This window comes from Porites lutea, chromosome 11 (assembly GCF_958299795.1).
Source record: "Porites lutea chromosome 11, jaPorLute2.1, whole genome shotgun sequence".
NCBI classification, from domain to species: domain Eukaryota; kingdom Metazoa; phylum Cnidaria; class Anthozoa; order Scleractinia; family Poritidae; genus Porites; species Porites lutea.
In genome coordinates this window covers 13,207,569-13,227,166 of record NC_133211.1, presented here as the reverse complement: position 1 = coordinate 13,227,166, position 19,598 = coordinate 13,207,569, and the positions used below count along the sequence as shown (strand labels likewise).

Genomic DNA, 19,598 nt, shown 5'->3' with positions numbered 1-19,598 from the left:
TACCTCATAAGTACATGAAGGATTTGCAGAATCAGATGCCAATCCGGTAACTCACTCGTCGATGTTTTTCATAAGCAACTTGTAGTATTTCTATATACTTACGTGGTCATTCAGGTTATATACGCTTTATTTTTATATACGCTTTTTTTCTTTTTTTAAGAAATCTTTTCACACTGTTCTTGGTCTGACAATAAAATTTAATTTCGTTTAGTCTTTAACATAAGTGAACTGAAAATGCGGAAAACACAGCCACATTCGCGGACATCTTAGTTGCAATACAAATGGAACTTCAGCTTTTCATCCTCATATATCCTCCGATATTCTCGATGACGCCTCAGCGGGCGCCTCAGTCTTCGAAAAATAATAAACGTTATAACTTTATCTTTGCTGCTGTTTAATATGCACGATCTAACTTGCCCCCATGCCGATTATTCGACTTTGATCGTTTCTGTACAAAGGTCCAATCAGATACTGTGTTACTGAATATCCAAACAAGAGCTTTCAATGGGCTAAGGAGCAATTACATAACATTTCGGTCAACATACAAGAGACACCATGCAGCACACGTGCTTTTTTTCATTTTCCATTCAAAGTGATGCCCATTATTTTTAGACCACCATTACATCTTAAAGTAAACGAACAAACCTTCGCTTAAGCGGAAATATAAAGAGTTTCTGAATTTCTATTCCCTAGAAAGGTCTCGGACCAAAATGCCATACTAGTCACGTGACACCGGCATTTTCACTCCAATGAGCACCCGAGAAACCATGAGCTCATTGTTACAGGAATGGCGATCGCACTTGCCAAATTTTACCAAGTTTTAGTCAAACTTTAGCGAATGTTTTTACGATTTTTAGAATTTTAGTCAATTCAACAATGGCCGAAGTGTTCCCAGAGGATATTAACGATCATTTAGACGACGAAAATTTGAGTGAAGATGATGAATTCGAAGAGGTGAGTTTGAATGATATGAGTTTTGCGTTGGTATGAAATTGCGTATAACGTCTATAGTATACGATCGTAAACGCTTTCTAGGAAAGTGTGGGTCATGTTAATGAAGTATTAAGACATCATTGTGTTGATTATAGGGGCAGTTATGCGACGAACCGATGGAAAACGATGAAAGGTAAATTTGTCTACCGGCATTTGTTGTATTTTGAAATTTCATCTCTCGATAGTTCAGTGAAGCGATTCATTGCTGAATCAACCACAGCAATGCTTTTAATTTTTTCCTATAGTGTGGAAACGCTGGCCCTTTCTGGAGAACTTGTGAATCCGAAAGACGAGAAAATAGGCCCCCAAAGCTTCGAACTTCTCAAAGTTCTGGGAAAGGGTGGCTATGGAAAGGTACGCTTTAATAAATAGCTATGACAGGGAAGTCCCTTAACTACAATGTTAATTTTTAAGCTCCCACTAAGCTCTTTTTCCTAATGAAACTGAAAAAGAATGATCCAGATTTAAACGCTTTAATTTTTGCCATAGGTCTTTCAGGTTCGTAAAGTGGATGGGAGAAATAAAGGGAAAATATTCGCAATGAAAGTTTTGAAAAAGGTACGCTAAACGTTTGTTGTGGTGATAGTCTATTAGCGGTAGATTATTCACAGGTGAGTTTGTATTTAAGTTGCATAACCAAGCTTAAGCCTAGGTTAAGGCTTGAAAAGCTAGTATTGAGGATCAAAAACGTAATGGGTCACTTAATATTAGTCTCCAAGGTTATATTGCTAATTTCAGCTGATTTCAGTTTCTGGACTAGTTTTAGAGCGTTGAATAATTTTTCGAATGTCATGTACATTGTATTTCCTGGAGACGATTTAAAGCTTTATGTACAACGTACGTGCCTAAATTTAAAGCTTATCATAAATAAAACAATTAAGAAAAGTGATACTGCTCAGTTGTGGTTCAAGAGTCAAGGTTAATCAAAGCTGTGGGTTAAAAATAGATTGATCTGAATGTTTCACTATTTATTCAGGAGTTTTAATGGTAAAGCCATTTATTTAGAAGCTTTCAGTAAAAGCTCAAGCTGGCAAATGGTTGCCAGGATATTAATTTTCTGACTTTTTGGCCAAGAGGCAGCAAACAGTTTTGTCACCTCATCATATCTTGTGTCTTTAGGGGAAACACCATGTAACTTGCGGGGTCAAAGTGTATTGGGATAATTGCCTTTTATTAGATCATGATTCTAGAATGGTTTATACAGTTTTGAGGCGTTTTCTAGAATAGGGTGTAATATAGCCTGCGCCACAGATGGAACTAAACTTCTGTTAACCAACTGCCTCGCTTAATTGGAAGAAGGGGGCCTGGGATACCCAGCTGCTTCCACTGTGGCTATCCAGCCCCTAGTTAGAGTACTGCCCCAGTGGCTGGCAAATCCCCGCAACCCAGCCATGAGCCCCCATCCGAGGCACCCGTCACACTGATGAAACAGTGGGAGGAAGAAAAATAAGGGATGGGAGGTGGGGAAGACGCTAAATGAACCGCTCCACAGACCACTGCACTAACGCTCAACAAAGAACTCAAAGATCTCAGCAGTGTACAAGGCTACCACTTACCATGTGAGCCTGCACTTATGGGATTTACCAGTGGATGCCCGTTAAGCTTGTGGGCTGCTTGACCGCTAAGCTTGTGGACTGCTTGGCCATTAAACTTTTGGACCTCTTAACCGCTAAGCTCGTGGACCGCTTGACCGCTGTTCTTGTGAACCACTTGACCGCTAAGCTCGTGGTGGTTAACTTAGTTTAATTACATTTAACCAAATCCACGTCTGTCTGCAAAACAGCACCAAAATCCTTGTTCTGGGCCCTCACCTTTGTTCCAGGATTTGTGTATGTGCCATGATTGGCCAATTATTAGGTTGAAGGGAAATTTGAAACATGTTTGTGGTAATTTGTTGAAAGCCATTAGCAAAGGCTTTTAGGTTCTAAGATGAGGCAACTACAAGAACAAGATTTTCTCAATACTAAGTGTAGCCTGTGAATACAGCCGTCTGTGCTTGCTCCTCTCCACTTGGGTCATTTTGCAGAAGATATGTCTGTGCCTCATCAACAGAAATTCCAGGCTGATGATGTAGTTCAATGTTTACAAAATTAATCTGGCAGTAATGGGGCTCCAAATGTAAATCTGTTTGGGTTTAAGAGTTCTTCTGCAATTGAGTGACTGCAAAACTTAAATGCTTCTTCTAAAGACAAATGTATTTCAGGAATAATGACTGTTTTGTAGTAGATTCATTGCATTTACTTTTGACCTTTTGTCTTTTACTTTAACTCATTAACAAATAATGACTAAAAGAATACAATTACTATGTGACCAATCAGAGCTCCTGAACAGATTGTGGACAGATTTTACATCTTGGGTGTGGAATTTCTGTTGTTAAGGCACAGACATCTCTCCCACAAAATGTCCTGAGCAGTGAAGAGCGAGGAGAGACAGTTTTAATCATACGCTACTGACAAGTGTACTAAGTAGTGCATGTGCATGAACCTGGAAGCGTCATTTTGGCAGGGAAAGGCGACAACTGTAATGCTGTCATTCTATAATGGGTTTTTAAGGGAAAGAAATAAGCAGGGGAAAATTTTTCAGTTAATCGAGGAAATACAGAGTAGAGCAAAAATACTTTAAATCAGGAAGCTCTTGTGACTGGTGAAAATCACTGTCTATCTCAAAAGTTCTCAATTCTCACAGAAAATTAATAATGCTTATTGCTGTACCTCTAGGCTGCCATTATAAGAAGTCATAAAGATACTGCACACACAAAAGCTGAAAGGAATATTTTAGAAGCTGTTAAGGTTTGCTTTTGATTTGTCCTTAAAAATAAATAAATAGTAATGCAAGAGTAACATAATAAACCTTTTCTTCTTCTCTTTTTGGACTTGGTGCTGTAATAGTAAATTTCATCTTAAGAAATTATACTATTTATGGGGAAATTTAATTTGTAAAACCAAAATTATATTATTGTAATTTTTAAGATGGTTTTCTATGAGCCAGGGTGGATGCATCAAAATGGAAAAATCTTTAGGAGTAAAACAGGGTGAAATACATTCAGTTTAAAAAACCCGTCTACACACATTTAATATTGGGTGCAGGTAACTCGGATCATCTCAGTTTTGATTTTCTTGTAAAAGTGAATATATTTACCAGTAGAAGAGGTATCTGACATATTTCAAGACTGATTGACTGTCTTGTTTGGGTTCGAATCCCACTGAAGTCCCAAAATGTTTTTCAGGTTTAGTTGCAATTGCTAAAATTGCAATTACTTCTGCGACGATCATATCTTCAATTAAAATTTGTCTTGTTTTTATTTTCAGCATCCATTTATTGTTGATTTAATATATGCCTTCCAAACGGGGGGAAAACTCTACCTTATTTTGGAATATCTCAGTGGTATGTTTAGTTCTCATTACTTGCAAATGAGCTACCTCTAAACTGACATGTTTTGTGAAGTGTTCAGAATTTAATGATGCCTTTAGATTAGCAGCATACACTACTGCTCCAAAGTAAGTTACCACCCTCTCGCGAGACAATAATTGCGTCGCACACTATGCGATTTTCATAGAGCACGAGATGCCAAATCTAATGCCCGTTTTCCTCAGTCTTCAAGGTAGCACTAAGCAAAATTTTTAGTTCATTTCCGCTGGACGTGTAATGACAGTAATTTATGCTGAAAATTGCCACTTCAATGATTCTTGTGCTAGGCGATTCTTGTCATGCAGGGAACGAGACACGACTAGTATAAAGTTACTTTTGACCAGTACTGTATGTTAATGCTTTTATATTGTGTTGTCCTTTTCATTATGAGCTATCAAACAAAGTAGACTCCTCTATTCTCTAGGGGGAGAACTCTTTATGCATTTGGAAAGAGAAGGAATTTTTATGGAAGATACAGCTTGGTAAGAGCCTGGCAATTGCAATTTACAATGATTTATCTTTTGAGGTGTCTATGTTAAAGGTAAAATCCATTAATTATCAGATTAAACTAAGGATTTCCTTTTTCCTGTACGAATAATGAGTTTTAAAAAGCAAAGGAAATTTGGAATCAAACTAACAGCTGTAGGTTGAATTCTGGCTTATCCTGAAAACAGATTTTACCATCAACATGTGTACATGTAATACAGTCTTCAGGATTATGCGGTGATGATATTTCAATAGAGTGCAGAAGGCTGTTCAAACCTTTTTTCCTTTTCTTATTCTGACACATTTCTCCCAGAAAATTCTTAAATTTTAAAGGTCTTACTTGATACTAGACTTTTTGCAAGGGTAGCAGCACACTTGGGGTGAGATTGACATTGTTTCGTAGCTTACGTTTTTTGTGCATGTCAGTTAGAGAAATCTAAAAATTTTTGAGTTCCTGTAAAAGAGAGGAATCTTACAATACATCTTGTTTAGACTTTTTGCGGAAACTCTCTCTTGGTTAAATAGTGCCCCAACTTTGTTGGAAAAAGTCTCTTGTTGTAGGCTCAATCAGTCACCTAGATTACATTTAGCCACATGTAATTCTGATTAATAAACTGTTTATTGCACACAGTTTTTACTTGTCTGAGATAGTACTGGCATTGGAACATCTTCATAACCAAGGAATTATTTATAGGTAGGTACATGTATGTAGGTCAAAATGAAATTCAGATGAAAATGGTTTTAACCTAGGTTGATTCTCAATTTGTTTTGTGTTCTAAGCCATGAATAATATGTTTATGCATATTTACTTTTGAATAAAGTAGTTTTCTTGGCCATCTCTTTTTGCAGAGATCTCAAGCCTGAAAACATCCTTTTGGATTCACATGGTAATAACATGATACACCTGTCTATTTTTAACTCTGTAAGTTATGGCATCAAACGTCCTTGGGAAATATCCTTTCCATCTGCTTTACAAGGCATGGTGTTCTGCAATATGTTTTTAAACCTCTTTTAAGCAGCCTCCTACTAAGTAGATTCCCTCTAAGTTAGTTGCCAATTTATCAGAGTTGTCAGTAAAAATTGTCAGATTACTTTATTATATCTCTCAGTTAGCACATGCACTGTGATTTGGCCATATCAAGGCCGTGCTCTAAGAAAAATTGAAGAGAACACAGTGATCTTAACCAGTGCTATCCAGGGTGCCTAGCATATTAATTAAATGAGAAAACTAAGATTTTCAAGTTGCCTGGGAGTAAAAGTGAGGCACCAGGGGCCACTGGGCACCTGCCAGAATACAGCCTTGCATATTCTACTGTATGACACATATGACCCCACTTTATGTCAAAGTTTCCGTCGTGACCTCCAACTTTGTTAGGAAGAGGTATGCCAACAGAACCTCTATTTAGTGGCCAGCAACCAGTTATCAGTTCAGTGATGGATGACCACTTGAGAGAGGTTTGACTGTATTTTGTGAATTTTCTCTTTTTACAGGGCATGTCATGTTAACAGATTTTGGCTTGTGCAAGGAGGCAGTGTTTGAAGACAAGTTAACTCACACATTCTGTGGGACTATTGAATATATGTAAGTTGGTAAAAATAAGAAAATCATAAATTGATTTCCAGTTTGATTCATTTCTCCAACACCCACTTACCTCTCCCCAATATGGCCATTTTGGTGACGTCTAGCTGTATCTTTTTCTCTCTAAGGGCTCCCGAGATTTTGACACGCAGTGGTCATGGCAAAGCAGTGGATTGGTGGAGTCTTGGTGCACTCATGTATGACATGTTGACAGGCAGTGTAAGTTGACATTTCAGACAAGCTCTTAAGACTTAAATCTTTATTTGTTTTTTAAGAGACATGGTTCCTGACTTGTCTGTTAAATTGTTTGTACAATTTTTTAAACTGAGACTGTGTTATTTTCAGCCTCCTTTTTGTGGAGACTCCAGAAAGAAGACAATTGACAAGGCAGGTTGATTCATTATTTTTTTCCTTTATTAATTATTTCCTGAACAAGCAACTTGTATTTACAGTGTCATTATTATGAATAACATGGAAGAGACAATCAGATAGCCAAAGGCATTTTGAAAGCTGTACTGTCTTGTCCTAATACAGTAATGGAGAAGAACAAAAACTGAGCTTAAATAGAAACCAAAGTAGAGTTCAGATTGCAAAGCCATTCTTTATAACGTAGAATTGCTGTATTCTGCATCAGACCCTCAGAACAATCTTTCACTATTAAGAGTTTTGATGCATGGGTTTTGCAACTTATTTTCTCAGCCTTTTCTGGCTTAGATGTGATTGGCTCTGAATTTAGGAATGGATAGTTTGTAATAATATTATTTGGGTTGTGAAGAGCTAACAGGAGGATGTGACAAAATCGCCGATGCGGACGAACTATCCGTTGCACTGGTGGCGAAAAGGGCAGCATCTTGACTGTTACGAGAGCTGCGAGAGCTAGACATATCTTGCAAATAAAGGCCAGAATCCGCAACGATTCGCTAAGCAACAGATCCGCAAAGATCAGCTCAAAAATGCCAGCGTGAGATGCAACGTAAGTCACAAGATAAGCAAAAGGCCCCTGCGGACACCCCTCAAATCACGTACGCTTGAGGAGGAGACCGCTGACCGCATTGGCTTGCAATTTAACTTTGCCTAAATTACATTTAGCCACATTAATATTATTTCCATTTTCTTGTTGTGCAGATTTTAAAAGGGAAGCTGGTTCTTCCTCCTTATCTTAGTCCAGAAGCAAAAGATTTTATTAGAAAAGTGAGTATTCATTTTGCATGTAGGTACTCCCCTTAGGCAATCTGTTCCATTAGCTGCACTTACCACCTGGTAAGAGTGCACTTTGTTAGTGCTTGTATTTCAAGTGCCTGTACAACCAGAAAACACGAGGGAATTACCTTGGTCCTCAATATATTTTGCTAATTTGCTGGAAAGCTTTTTATAATAATAATTATAAAAAGCTTTTCAGAAAATTAATTCAAATGTGCTATTAGGTTTTTTGCATTTCTGGTTTTCCAATGTACTTTTGCAGTATTATATTTCACTTTTGTTATCTTTTCAGCTACTGAAACGCCATGTCCAAGCAAGACTAGGCAGTGGACATGATGGTGCAACCCCCATAAAGGTACAGATTATTTGGTGATGGGTCTTTTCGCCAATGAGTCGTTTTGCTACCAGCCTGTTTGCTAACGTTTTAAGTTGTTTCACTAATGTGTCAGGTCAAACAAGTTCGTGCATGACCCAATTGTTAAAAACTTTTTTGTCTTATTTTTTATTTCATCTTGTAAAGAGAACAAAGCTTTTTGGTTTTGCTTTCCTCGGTGACCATACTCCATTTTCATTTTTGTTGTTGTTGTTGCTGTTCTGCAGAAAAATCATTTATTATATATAATTCAGCATATCCCTTCCTCTTTTGCATGTGAAGGCTGTTGATAATGTTGAAAAGGGCATCAGTTAACTGCAAGAGCTAGTAGAAATTTAATGATTTGTAGCTTTTTATTTTTACTTTCAGACCCACCCTTTTTTTCGTGCCACAAAATGGGATGATCTTTTTATGAAAAGAGTGGAACCACCATTCAAACCAAATATTGTAAGTGTAAAGTGTGAAATAACTATGTTTAGCATTCATGTCATCACTCTTTTACCCTTGAAGTCCCAATCCCACATACAATTAATTAATTCTCTAGACTGATCAGCTCCATACATTTCCTTTAAAATATAGGAGTAGTTGAGGGAATCTGTTGAAAGACCTAAGGATTTTCCTTTACGTGATAATTTTTTTTTTACTTCTCATAATTGAGACTGTTGCGATATAATTAATGTTGGTCACTCTTGGATGCACAGTCAGGGTCAGGTCAAGTTGCTCAAAAGATTGTTATCTTCTTTTAAAAAATTAATTTCAAAATGGGTTGTGTAAACAAATGCATGTCATTTTGTTTGCATAAATCCTTTGCATTAATGTGTACAAGTAAAGTTTAATTTTGCGCTGTTCTCATACATAGACAGGTGAAGAGGATGTTAGTCAGTTTGACAGCAAATTCACTAGACAGACACCTGTTGATTCTCCAGTTGACTCGATGTTAAGTGAGAGTGCAGATAAAATATTTCAGGTAAAAGAAATTAATGCTGTGGACCTGGTGTAGGGAAGGTTGTGTAAAACTCTGCAGCCTTTCTTTGAACTTCTTTCACAAGACCTTGTTACTTTTCAACTTTCTCATCTTCCGTCTTTCTCACTCATCCGTCCCCCAGAATTGCCGTAGTCTGATTGCACACTGAAGTCCCACAGACACTCGCCATCAGTCATCATAAGCCATCAAGGGTTTTGATGGTTGATGATGTCTGACACCCCCGGAAAATTGTTTAATGGCCTTAGCTACCGTGAGTCTCTTGTAACTCAGTGGTAGAGCATCAGGTCTTGTAATCAGAATGTTGTATTTTCGACTCCTATTTGGAGTACTCAGGTTTTTTTTTAGTCCAAGCCGCCTGTGTCACTGACTGAAAAAAAACCCTCTCTCATGCATTCTCCAGGCTCAAAATTCACCATCACATTTCTGTCATCGCACCGATATAAACACATATCGACATCCTGGTCATGGGAGTATGCCTTAGGTTGTTTGTCACATGAAACTACTTTAGTGGCCTTAGCTCCCACAATTCTCCTGTAGCTCAGAAGGTTACAGGTTTGACTTCTATTGGGAGTACTCAGGTTTTTTTCTTCCAAGCCGCCTGTTTCACTGACTGTAAAAAAAAAAAGTCTTTCTCATGTATTCACCAGGCTTAACATTCACCATCATTTCTCTATCATTGCACATAAGCACATCTCTACATTCCAGTCCTTGCAGTACGGTATGCAGGATGCTTGTTACATGATCTTAGTTTACTGAGTGACCTACAGTAGCTGTCACAAGTCTTCTGTAGCTCAGTGGTAGAGCATCTGGACTAGTTACCAGGAGGGTCATGAGTTTGACTCCTATTGGGAGTACTCAGGTTTTTTCCCAAGCCACCTGCGTCACTGACTGAAAAATCATCTTTCTCAATAAAGCTCTTTATATACATCATACCTGTAATACACCTGTCTACACAGTAGACACTCAAAGGAAAGTGTAAATATTTTGCAGGGCTTCACCTATATTGCACCGTCAGTTTTGGGTTCATTACATAGAGATATTCCTATGTCGCCATGGAAATACACAAGGTGAGTCCTGAAAAAAGAAAAACAAAACAAAACAAGCACGGTTGCTGTTTTTTTTATATATGTTGTGGTTAGTTGAGCAGTGAAACCTTAAGCTTAAAGCCTCCTTATTGTCCTGTTTCCAGCAACCATGGGTCCCATTATAGTGGGAGAGCACTTTACAAGGAATACTTGGATTCAATTATTTAATTTTTGTCTGGTCCAGTTGTTGAAAAGCTTCATCTGCACTTATTACGGAATGGGATGGTACATTAGCGCTTGTTCTTTCCCTGAGAACTTTTCTGTACTTTAATGGAACAGAAATTACTAGCCTCTTGCAGAAGTATTCAAACCCCGTAACGTCTATGAAGCAGTGCCAGGATCCTTGTTGTGGGCCCCTCTAGACTTAATGGATTACCGGAAGTGCGTTTTGAATTTCCTTTGAACCCAGTGGGCAAATCAACAGTTGAATTAGGTTCGGCTCATGAAAAGTTCGGTATCTGAATCAGGCCTAAGGCATTATTGGCTTCCTAGACAGGACTCCTGTGAGAACTTGCTTGTTGTATTGTTACGCAGATTGACAACGGGCATGCAACTGGCTCTTGTAAAAACTTTACATTCATTTGATAGCAATGGTTTTCTATTTGTTCATGCTTTCATTGTTTTAAACATGGCTTTTTGTTTTAGTTTGTTAGATTTCTTGTTGTATTTGATATGTAGTTTAAAATATTCCATTTCTTCCTTTTTTATTTCAACAGATCGCCAAGAAAAAATACACAGCCCATGAGGTAAGAAAAAATTTATAGTCTTTATGTTGTGTGGATGATTTTTTAAACTTTTTTCATGGACAAAATCACTCTCAAGATGGGGAAAATAAATTGGCAAACTGCTGGAAATGCCGTTTTTTATGCGTAAACTATGGCGGGGAGCACTTTCACCATTAGCTGTGCTTGCATTATTTCACACAGATGCAACGTGACATAACTAGTGTATAGTGATAACACATGCGATTTTCTATAACTATGTGAAACTTTAGGAAGTCAAAGTCTATCTTGTTAGCATTTTAAGAAATTAGCAAAACCTTGTATGAGCTTCCGGATTTTAAATGTATGTTTGGTAGAAAACGGTAGAAGTAAGTAGTTTGCTGAAAAAAACTTGTGAAAGGCTGTCTTAACATTCCATTTTGTGAGAAATATTCATTTATTACTTGCTGCTATGACCTGTTATGTTTGGAATAGGTTACGCATTAAACAAGGAGCTCATGTGTGTGTGTGTGTGTGTGTGTGTGTGTGTGTGTGTGTGTCGTTAATGAGGCTATGTAAATAAACACTATATGAAGAACTAAAAACTGAATGAGTTCCCTTACTCACATAATCAGAGTATATGAGTCAAGAGAAAAAAAAATAATCGGCACTTCCTAATACTGCTCTTCATTTTTGCACCTTATTGCTTTAACTGCACGAGGAAAAGAAAATTCACGAGGAAAGATTTAGGCCTACCGATATGGGTACGCCTATTTCTCTCTGCTAAGCATCAAGCTTATTATATACTAGTGCATTTTGAAAATAATAATCACTCATTTTTTTAATAACGAGGTTATGAAAATAGCGACGAGGAGCAAGTTCATATTTTGTCAAATGGGTACTGAGAAAATATTGTAGAAAAATGTGTGTAGTCGGTAGATAGTTTATTGTAGGGAGTAGGAAGGAATACTAGCTCTGTTGATGATTTGTTTTATTCGTGTTTTCCTTTAACTGTCTTGGTTTAAAGCATTTTGCTTCTAGAGTGTTGCTTTTGTGAACCGTTATGTAAATCAATTGTAAAGTTTTTTTTTTGTTACATTTTAATGTGTTCGGAAAACATTTGGTTTCTTCCTTTCTTCTCGCCGTGCGCGCTTAACTTTTAACTACAGAATTTTGATAAATATATCCTGTATGTTTCAATGCCTTTGTTGCTCTTATTAATTTCGGTGTACGCAGTAGGTTTTACCGGCCAGTTTTTATGCCGATTTTTTTTTCTTGGCGTTTCCCGTGAGAGAGGAGATTGGGCCAACAAATCTGAGAGTATAAAGCTACCTTAACATCCTTCCATTCTTAAATGCCTTGTGAAAAATAACAGGTTGTTTTAGTTATTATTTTTTCCAATGACAGACAAGTTAGTAAAAAAAATTCTTAACTCCTATGTTGGTTGCTTCTCTCTCACCCCTTCTCCTTCCTTGTGATTTATTACAAGAGCTGCTTATCCGAAGACGCAACTGTAGAATTTCAACAAAGTGTGAAAGTTTCGAACGCTAATGCCTCTATAATTGCCCGCGCTATTGGATATCATATGGCCCTTATATTTAATTACTAATTTCTGTCACTAATCTGCTTATTCTGGCCGTCTTCTTACAACTGAACTGGTTTTCGCTTATTGAAACTTTGCAAGCACATCTTGCGTGTGGCGAGACGTAGTTTTGTTATAGTTACTATTTCACAAGTGTTGTTTATCCTGTAATGCAAAATGTAAATTTGTCTTTCATCAAAACATGTGGTTAAATAAAAAGACTATTCCACGGTTTTTTCAACTTTTGACTCGAAAATTCGTCAACACGGCTAAAAAGAACGCCTTGAAATTAGTAAAGATGCCAAGTTAGAGCGTGATTTGTTGAAAACTAAAGAAGATGTAGCTCTGCAAAATCGCCGCATTTTACTTACACCATACAAACGTCTGTGAAATTTTCTAGCCTGCGTGGCAGGCGCGAAAAGGGGAGGGGGAGGGGGGAAGGAGAAAGGGAAAAGGGAAGGGAGCCTCCCCCTCTCCCCAATCCCCCTCCCCTTTTTCCCTTCCTCCCTATCCCCTATCCCCTACCCGTTTCGACGCCTGCTACGCAGGCTATGAAATTTCGCGACTTTGTGGAGCAATATTATAGAGGTTAAGCATCGCGTTTACGTCAATCGGCAAACGCGAATTTGTACCACGTGACCAAGTTTCCCCTTTACTTGTCGTTTACTGTTTATTATTTCAACACATAAATTAGTCGTTTCACGCAATTTTTTATCCATAAGAATTGTTTTGAGCGGTTTTTATCTGCTCATTTTCTATTTTGAGAAATTCTCAACTTGAATCTGCCGTATAGGTGAAGGTTATCTCTCTATTTTCGCTCAGTTTTAATGTATCACCGTTAAATTCGGAAAGTGTCCTAATTATAAGGCACTTTTTTCATCACTGTGAACTTGTCTTAATCAAAACTTGAAAAAAAAAAGGAAACCGTGGAAGTGTCTACTTTAAAGAAAACAGTTTCTCACAAGATGCAAGCTCAGCTTAAAGGATTCCATTATAATTGGCTTTGCTGCTCAATATCGTAACTAATGGCTTTTGAATTACTAACGTCTGTATCTAATTTGCTCCTTCTGCATGTCTTCTTGTAGCCCCGCCAAGATTAAGGAAAATGGCTGCAGCCAGTTTGGCTTTGATAAATCATGGCAACCAAACAGAACAGACTCTCCACTAAACAGGACGCCGGCCATGAAGGCACTCGACTTTAACTCTTCCGCTGTTCCTATGGATACTTCTAACGGAAGTGATAAAGTATTTAATGGCACTGAGGGTCTGTTACATTGCGGCAACCCTTCACTCTCCCATGCCACAGTAACCAATCCACATCTTCAAATGACGTAACAAGTAATTCTACAATGGTTCTTACAAAATTCCATTTCTTCTTAATTGACATTTATAAAAATCACTCTTAGTCTTAATCTGTTAACAGATTAATTAATAAATCGTTTCTTACAGTTTCTTCTATTTAATAAATTCTACGTAATTGTTAATTTGTCAGACGAGAGGTTGAAGTCAAGTTTGCCATACATATTTAGATGATTTTATACAAAATTTATTGTCTTAAAATTCTTTAAAGTTTAGTGAGAATATCTTTGCTGCGCTTAAATTACCGTTAATCCTCAAACCTCCCTCCCCTTCACCCACCGGCTTCCCTGGTGAAGAACATGTTTTCCTAATTTTTCTGGTAATCTATCAAACATGAGATGAACGTTTCATTGATGGGATTTTAAACACAATATCCTCCGCTGCGCGTAGCCCGCGAGCAAGCCCTTCCTCCCCACCCCCCGGGTATCCCCGGGAGCTCCGGAAGAGCTTGCTCGCGGCTACGCGTAGCGGAATATTTCTGATTAACCACGCAGGCGTCGAGTGTTTGATGAAACTTCTGTGCCAAACAATTTTGGAGGAGAAGAAAAGGGGGTGAAAACAAGTCGTTTTTCAAAGTGCCTCCAAACTATTTGGCTATTGAATTAAAAATGAGTTTGAGGATTGTGGAGAAGGAAATCTTTCTCTTTTGACAACTGATTTGACATGTCAGAGTATAATCATGTAAAGTATTCACTTCCAAGAATTAACGTCTTGAGTGATTAAATGACCAACAGGCTGTTGAAACGTGGGGGGTTTAGTGGGGGGGGGGGGGGGGGAATTTGAGGGTTTTCGGTATGCCACCGTTGGCAGTATGCTTAGAGAAATTTAGGAAATTTAAAATATATTTCGGTTGGATTCATTCGGAGCGTATAGCCATCTCATTTGCTCGTTGGAATTCACCACTTTAGACAAGAGAAAGGAACTGGAACTGACATGCGTCCCGTAATGGTCTCTGAGATCGTTACTGGGGACGCGCCGTTCAGCTATTGGCCAATTTTTTTTAACAGTCCCAGAAGCCTTTGCAAAAGTTAACTCGTCCCAGTTTTCTTTCGTCTGTAAAAAAAATTTCAACGGGTAAATGGGACGCCCAGACGTGTATGCTGCAAATTAACCCAGCTTTTCCAATATTGACATTAAATTACATAAAAATGCACGTAATTAATTTAAAACACATCTCTGTTATTTATTGTTTTCATATACCCGGTCACAAACTTTTCAACCTTTAAGACAGTGTATCTAAAAGGCTGGTCCGCAAGCATTGACTAAAATGATGTAGATACGGATAAAAAATTCTTGCATTATGCATTATGTTAGTTGTAAGGAGTACAGTTTGATGACATATTATATGATTATAATGAACGATAATTTATTTCAAAGGATAGTCAATTAGTCGATACAAAAATGTTGATCTTGAGGTGTTTACAAATTTAGACGTAATTTCTGCACAGCGCTCTATACTCCGTGTTAAAAAAAGCTCGAAAAGTGGCTAAAAATAATTTATTAAAGGTGCGCTGATACTTTGGTTGTTCTAGCAGAGAGAGTATATTTTTACAAAGGTAGAACATGAATCAGCCCTTATAGGTTTTAGAATGTTTTAGTTCTAGAAGCAGTTTTGAAAGGAGTTCGCTTGCTTGTTTTTTTATTTATTTGTTAGGCTAACTTGTGTAGACCTCAGCTATATATTTAGGACATTAATGAATGTTGACTTAACTAACCCAAGAGAGGCATTTTAAGCCGCAAGACTGTCGAATAACATTTCTATTCACGCAGAGAGTAAGACATTCCCTTCACTTTCATCACGTACAATCGTTCCGAGAAAAATTAAAAACAATTCTTTTGCAAACGTTTGGAGGGAAAACAAAGAGTTTAATGGTATTTTTTAAGCAAGGTCTATGATGGGGCCAATTTTTTTTAATTTTACCTACAACAAAAATTACCTCCTGCAGTGATTATAGCTTACTTATCGTAAAAAATCGTGTGCACGAACTGGAAATCGAGTTCAATTGTTTGTTTGAATGTTTTTTGCAGAAAATTCTTAATGGTAACAAAAATCAGAAGATTTTAGCAAAAGTAGTTTTCTCTGCCAAGTGAATCCCTACAAATTAACTCAGGAATTCAAACAATTTTTAATCGATTGAAATAAACTGCCGGACAGACACTGTACAAATGTTTCCAAATACACAAATAAGATGGTTATATCTTTAGCTTTTCCCTCATTCACAGTCTCTAATGCAGTCTTTATTTTCTGTCACGCAACTGTCACGAGAGTGGCGTGACAACCCAAATGTGAGCTTTATAGGAGTCTACTTACCCCAAAGTGACTTTGTATAAATTCAATGCTGCTACAGTGTTTCATGTTACAGTTCTTTTTAAAGAGCTACAGTCTCTGCATCATGAATCATCAAGCCTTCATTTCAGGTCATCCATAATCCTTTATAGTTAGTTGTCTATTGCTTCTTGTGAGTGCGTGTGTGTGGTTTTTGTTCCTTTCCTTTTTGTCCAACTAATATTCCGGGGTTTGCAATTGCAAGATAGTTTTGTATCTTCAAACGTCAAACTCCTCCGACTATATTCGCAGTTGTCATATTGCTAATGTCTTATTGCTAATGTATCTTGTACGATTAGTTGTTTTCTTTAATGTCGTTTTTATTCAGCAACCTTGTTTTGGAACAACCATTCCTCGTGACTTAATACCATGTTCAATACTGTTCACATTTGTTTGTATCTTTATTATGTACGAGTTAGCTGTTAAGAACCTTGCCTGTTTGTAGAACATTCAGTTAAAGCTAAGAATTAATATTTATCTTTATAACGTTAGCTCTCTATTTATTTTAAAGTCTTAAAACTTGAAAAGGTTCTTGACACCAGTGGGACCAAGGGAAGAGTAATAACAAAATGGAACACGGGAAATTGAGATTCGCTGCTTTTTGTATTTCTAGGATTCTTTTCGGTGGTCCCAACTGGTAGCAAGATCTGTTTTCAAGACTTAACTGAAAACTGCTGTATTAAATAGTTCTGCGTTGTAGATAGGATAGAATATATGAGCTTAAAAGTTATTTCTTAAAGAATATTGCGACAATAAACGTGACGTGAAAACTGGAGGTTATTTGTTCTGGCGCGGTTGTATTCATCGGTTTGTAGGGGAATGTTCATTACTTTGTCCATGACACTAGTGAAAGAGTGGTTATTAGAAAATCTTTAAAACAGTTCAACCTTCAAGTCCCCATACTGACCAGCATTAATTTTCTCCTAGCGTTTCCCCTACATAATTAAAAGAAAAGGTTATGAAAAAAATAAATAAATAAAAATAAACACCAAGGGGGAAAGCTTTGATCTCTTATCAAATTCTCTCGACATATTCTTCAAAGAAAGGCATGGAGATCAACTGGAGAATTCGCATTTTGATATTGGGGCTTAAATGAATAAGCGAATATGCGTTTTTTGTTATAAAAGACGTTGAGTGCCATACGGTAAAACCCCACGATTAAGAACCTGGATTTTTCCAATTTAGCCTAAACAGGTTGAGGTCACAGATGTAATAAATGGTGCTAAATGTAATGACGGTTACAACACTGTAATGAGGGAGGAGTGGGTCATAAGGGTCACGTGATTGTGTAATAGCGATGAGGGTGGGTTGCATTTGTAGTCAGGGATGAGTCACAAATGTAGGCAGCCCGGTCACAAATGTGGGGTGCAAGCAACGTTAACGTTGGTGAAAAGCGTCTTTAGGACTTCAATTGTTTACATTATAACACAGAATGGGTCAAAAATAACCTGTAATTAAGTTTTTAGATGTGATATCAATCAAGTGGTAAATTTCCTAAGGTAATACTGTTAATTCTTAAGAAGAAGAGGCGATTCATAGTTTCCCAATAGTGACCACATTATACAATACTATGTTATTTGATAGAAAATATGAACGAACGTCACCTTTGTTTGATACTCGGTATAACATTGAAACTTTGATGAGGAGGGAAACGTGCGCAGCGAAGACACGGATCTCATGGTTACTTTTGTTCTTACAGTATGGAATGAACAAGCTGCTGGAACCTGAATTCCACCGTGGTGAAGTTTCTTGTGTGACTGGTCGTCATGAAGATGATCATACAGATCACGACTGTTAATGATGCAACTCTTGCCACTTGACGAATAATTCTTTCTAAAGCTAGCAAATTAGACCAATAGCAGCTTTGTATTTTTTTCATGAAATTTATAATTTAGTTTACATTATTTATGAAAATAGATTTGAGGTTTAAGGCCGACTTTTAAAAAAGGAGAGGATCTTTGTAAGTGGAAAGCGGGGAGGTTGAAGCGCGCGAGTATGCCTTTCCTTTGTCTCTTCTCAAAACAAAAATTGAGGTTGAAGTCGATCCTTTCAAAAACATTCCCGGCGATTATTTAGGCTTCATAGTGCCGGGAAGGCGAAGGCCTTTCATGGGGGATTTCAAGTATGCCATCTGACGAATTTTCTCTACTATTTTTTTATTAGTATTATTTTTTCGAGTTCAAATTTTGGGATCATAAAACGTTTCTGGGAAACTGCCCACCTACCCCTCCCTTAAGCCAACATGTTGCCCTAAGTGAGAAGTAAGTGTTAATGCTGGCTCATGGGAGGGGTAGGTGGGTGCAGTTTCCCAGAAACGTAAAATGATCCAAATTTTGTTGTGTCTCTTCGGTGTGAATTAATTTTTGTGCTGAGAGAATGGAGAAAGGAGACTTGCGACACTTAATGTGAGTTACATCCTGGGTCATCGGTCTCTTTGTAGGTTTTGTTCTCAGCCTTATTGGACATTTGGCCTCGATCGCACCTCCCCATCACTGAGAACCTCTCGCTCACTCTTGTTCTTAAAACAATGACTCGTATTTCAAATTTACGTCATCTATGACCAGGTTACTTCTGTAAACGTGTTTTACGACTTCTTGGATTTCTTGGTAACACTCTGAAAAAAGAAAATGTAGAAGAACTTTATTTTGAAAAAAGAAGATTATATAGCTTTTTAGAATCTAGTAGTGCCTTAGGCACCGCGTATTAAAACCCAACGAGAGCGTTCCTTTTTACTTAACTTCTTATACATAGTTAAAGGACTATGAAAGAGAATAATGTGTTTCAATCATTGAGACAAATAATGAAAACTACGCAAACTCTTCTACAACAAATTTCTTATAAATGACTACAGTACAACTAGATTTAATGTATTACATTTGGATTGAGATAAAACTGGCGATGCAGCCCCTATTTAGTTTAGTCTATGGCAAGCAGATACGACTTCATCAGTATCAACAACGTTTTATGGAACTTTGATTCTATCTCTTTTAATAAAAAATAACCGGAGAATATGTTGAGAAAAACACGCACACATTTAACATACCACCTCTTACCCCGCCCCTACCCCCTCTTGCCCCTTCCCTCCACACTTCACTGTTTGACACACTCTTCGAATAACCCTATCTTCCCTTTTTCTGTATTTAAATATAGCACTAGTAAATCTCCAAAGGTTACGGAGTGCGTTCGACAACGGTAGAAGGTCAAAACGCTTTTGCTCAAACGCTGTGCTTTGCGTAAATTTCACGTGATAGATGATCAAAACACGTGAACGACACACACGTGAAGACATAACAACGACACACACGTGAAGACATGACAAGTGATAGAAGATCCGAACCTGCGTGATCACAGATTTCCTTCGAGGCATGCAATTCATTCTTAGTGAAAGTCCAAACGAAGCTGCCTACATCTGAGCGTCGGTGCATGCGTAATAGCAACCTGCAGGCTCCTCTTGTCTCCCGCAACAAAGGATTTACCAAGGCAAATGGGGCCGAGGCTACTTCTACACAAAACCAGGTAGC

The 19,598-nt window shown here is 37.7% G+C and overlaps 1 protein-coding gene across 4 annotated transcripts; it reads left to right on the top strand.

The window, feature by feature from the left end:
- The first annotated feature begins 576 nt into the window (after window positions 1–576).
- LOC140952905 (ribosomal protein S6 kinase beta-1-like) lies at window positions 577–18,265 on the top strand. Of its 4 annotated transcripts, none has more exons than XM_073402355.1 (19): window positions 582–954; window positions 1,089–1,126; window positions 1,239–1,347; window positions 1,483–1,551; window positions 3,711–3,782; window positions 4,302–4,377; window positions 4,826–4,883; window positions 5,519–5,581; window positions 5,737–5,774; window positions 6,379–6,469; window positions 6,595–6,685; window positions 6,812–6,853; window positions 7,592–7,657; window positions 7,959–8,021; window positions 8,409–8,486; window positions 8,899–9,006; window positions 10,015–10,091; window positions 10,826–10,855; window positions 13,478–14,498. In XM_073402355.1, the coding sequence occupies exons 1-19, from the start codon at window positions 877–879 to the stop codon at window positions 13,725–13,727; spliced, it is 1,497 nt and encodes a 498-aa protein (XP_073258456.1). In that variant the 5' UTR covers window positions 582–876; the 3' UTR covers window positions 13,728–14,498. The 4 variants fall into 4 exon arrangements, with proteins under 4 accessions (XP_073258457.1, XP_073258458.1, XP_073258456.1 ...); XM_073402359.1 differs by lacking the exon at window positions 13,478–14,498 and adding an exon at window positions 17,777–18,265 and having other exon boundaries at window positions 583–954; XM_073402356.1 differs by lacking the exon at window positions 7,592–7,657 and having other exon boundaries at window positions 577–954.
- The last annotated feature ends 1,333 nt before the right edge of the window (window positions 18,266–19,598 follow it).

Excerpts from the sequence above, each read along its gene's own strand:
- LOC140952905 (XM_073402355.1), top strand. The coding sequence starts at position 877 with ATGGCCGAAGTGTTCCCAGAGGATATTAACGATCATTTAGACGACGAA. Across the intron at positions 6,470-6,594 it reads TGTGGGACTATTGAATATAT|GGCTCCCGAGATTTTGACAC; the intron begins GTAAGTTGGTAA and ends TTTCTCTCTAAG. Across the intron at positions 7,658-7,958 it reads CAAAAGATTTTATTAGAAAA|CTACTGAAACGCCATGTCCA; the intron begins GTGAGTATTCAT and ends TTATCTTTTCAG.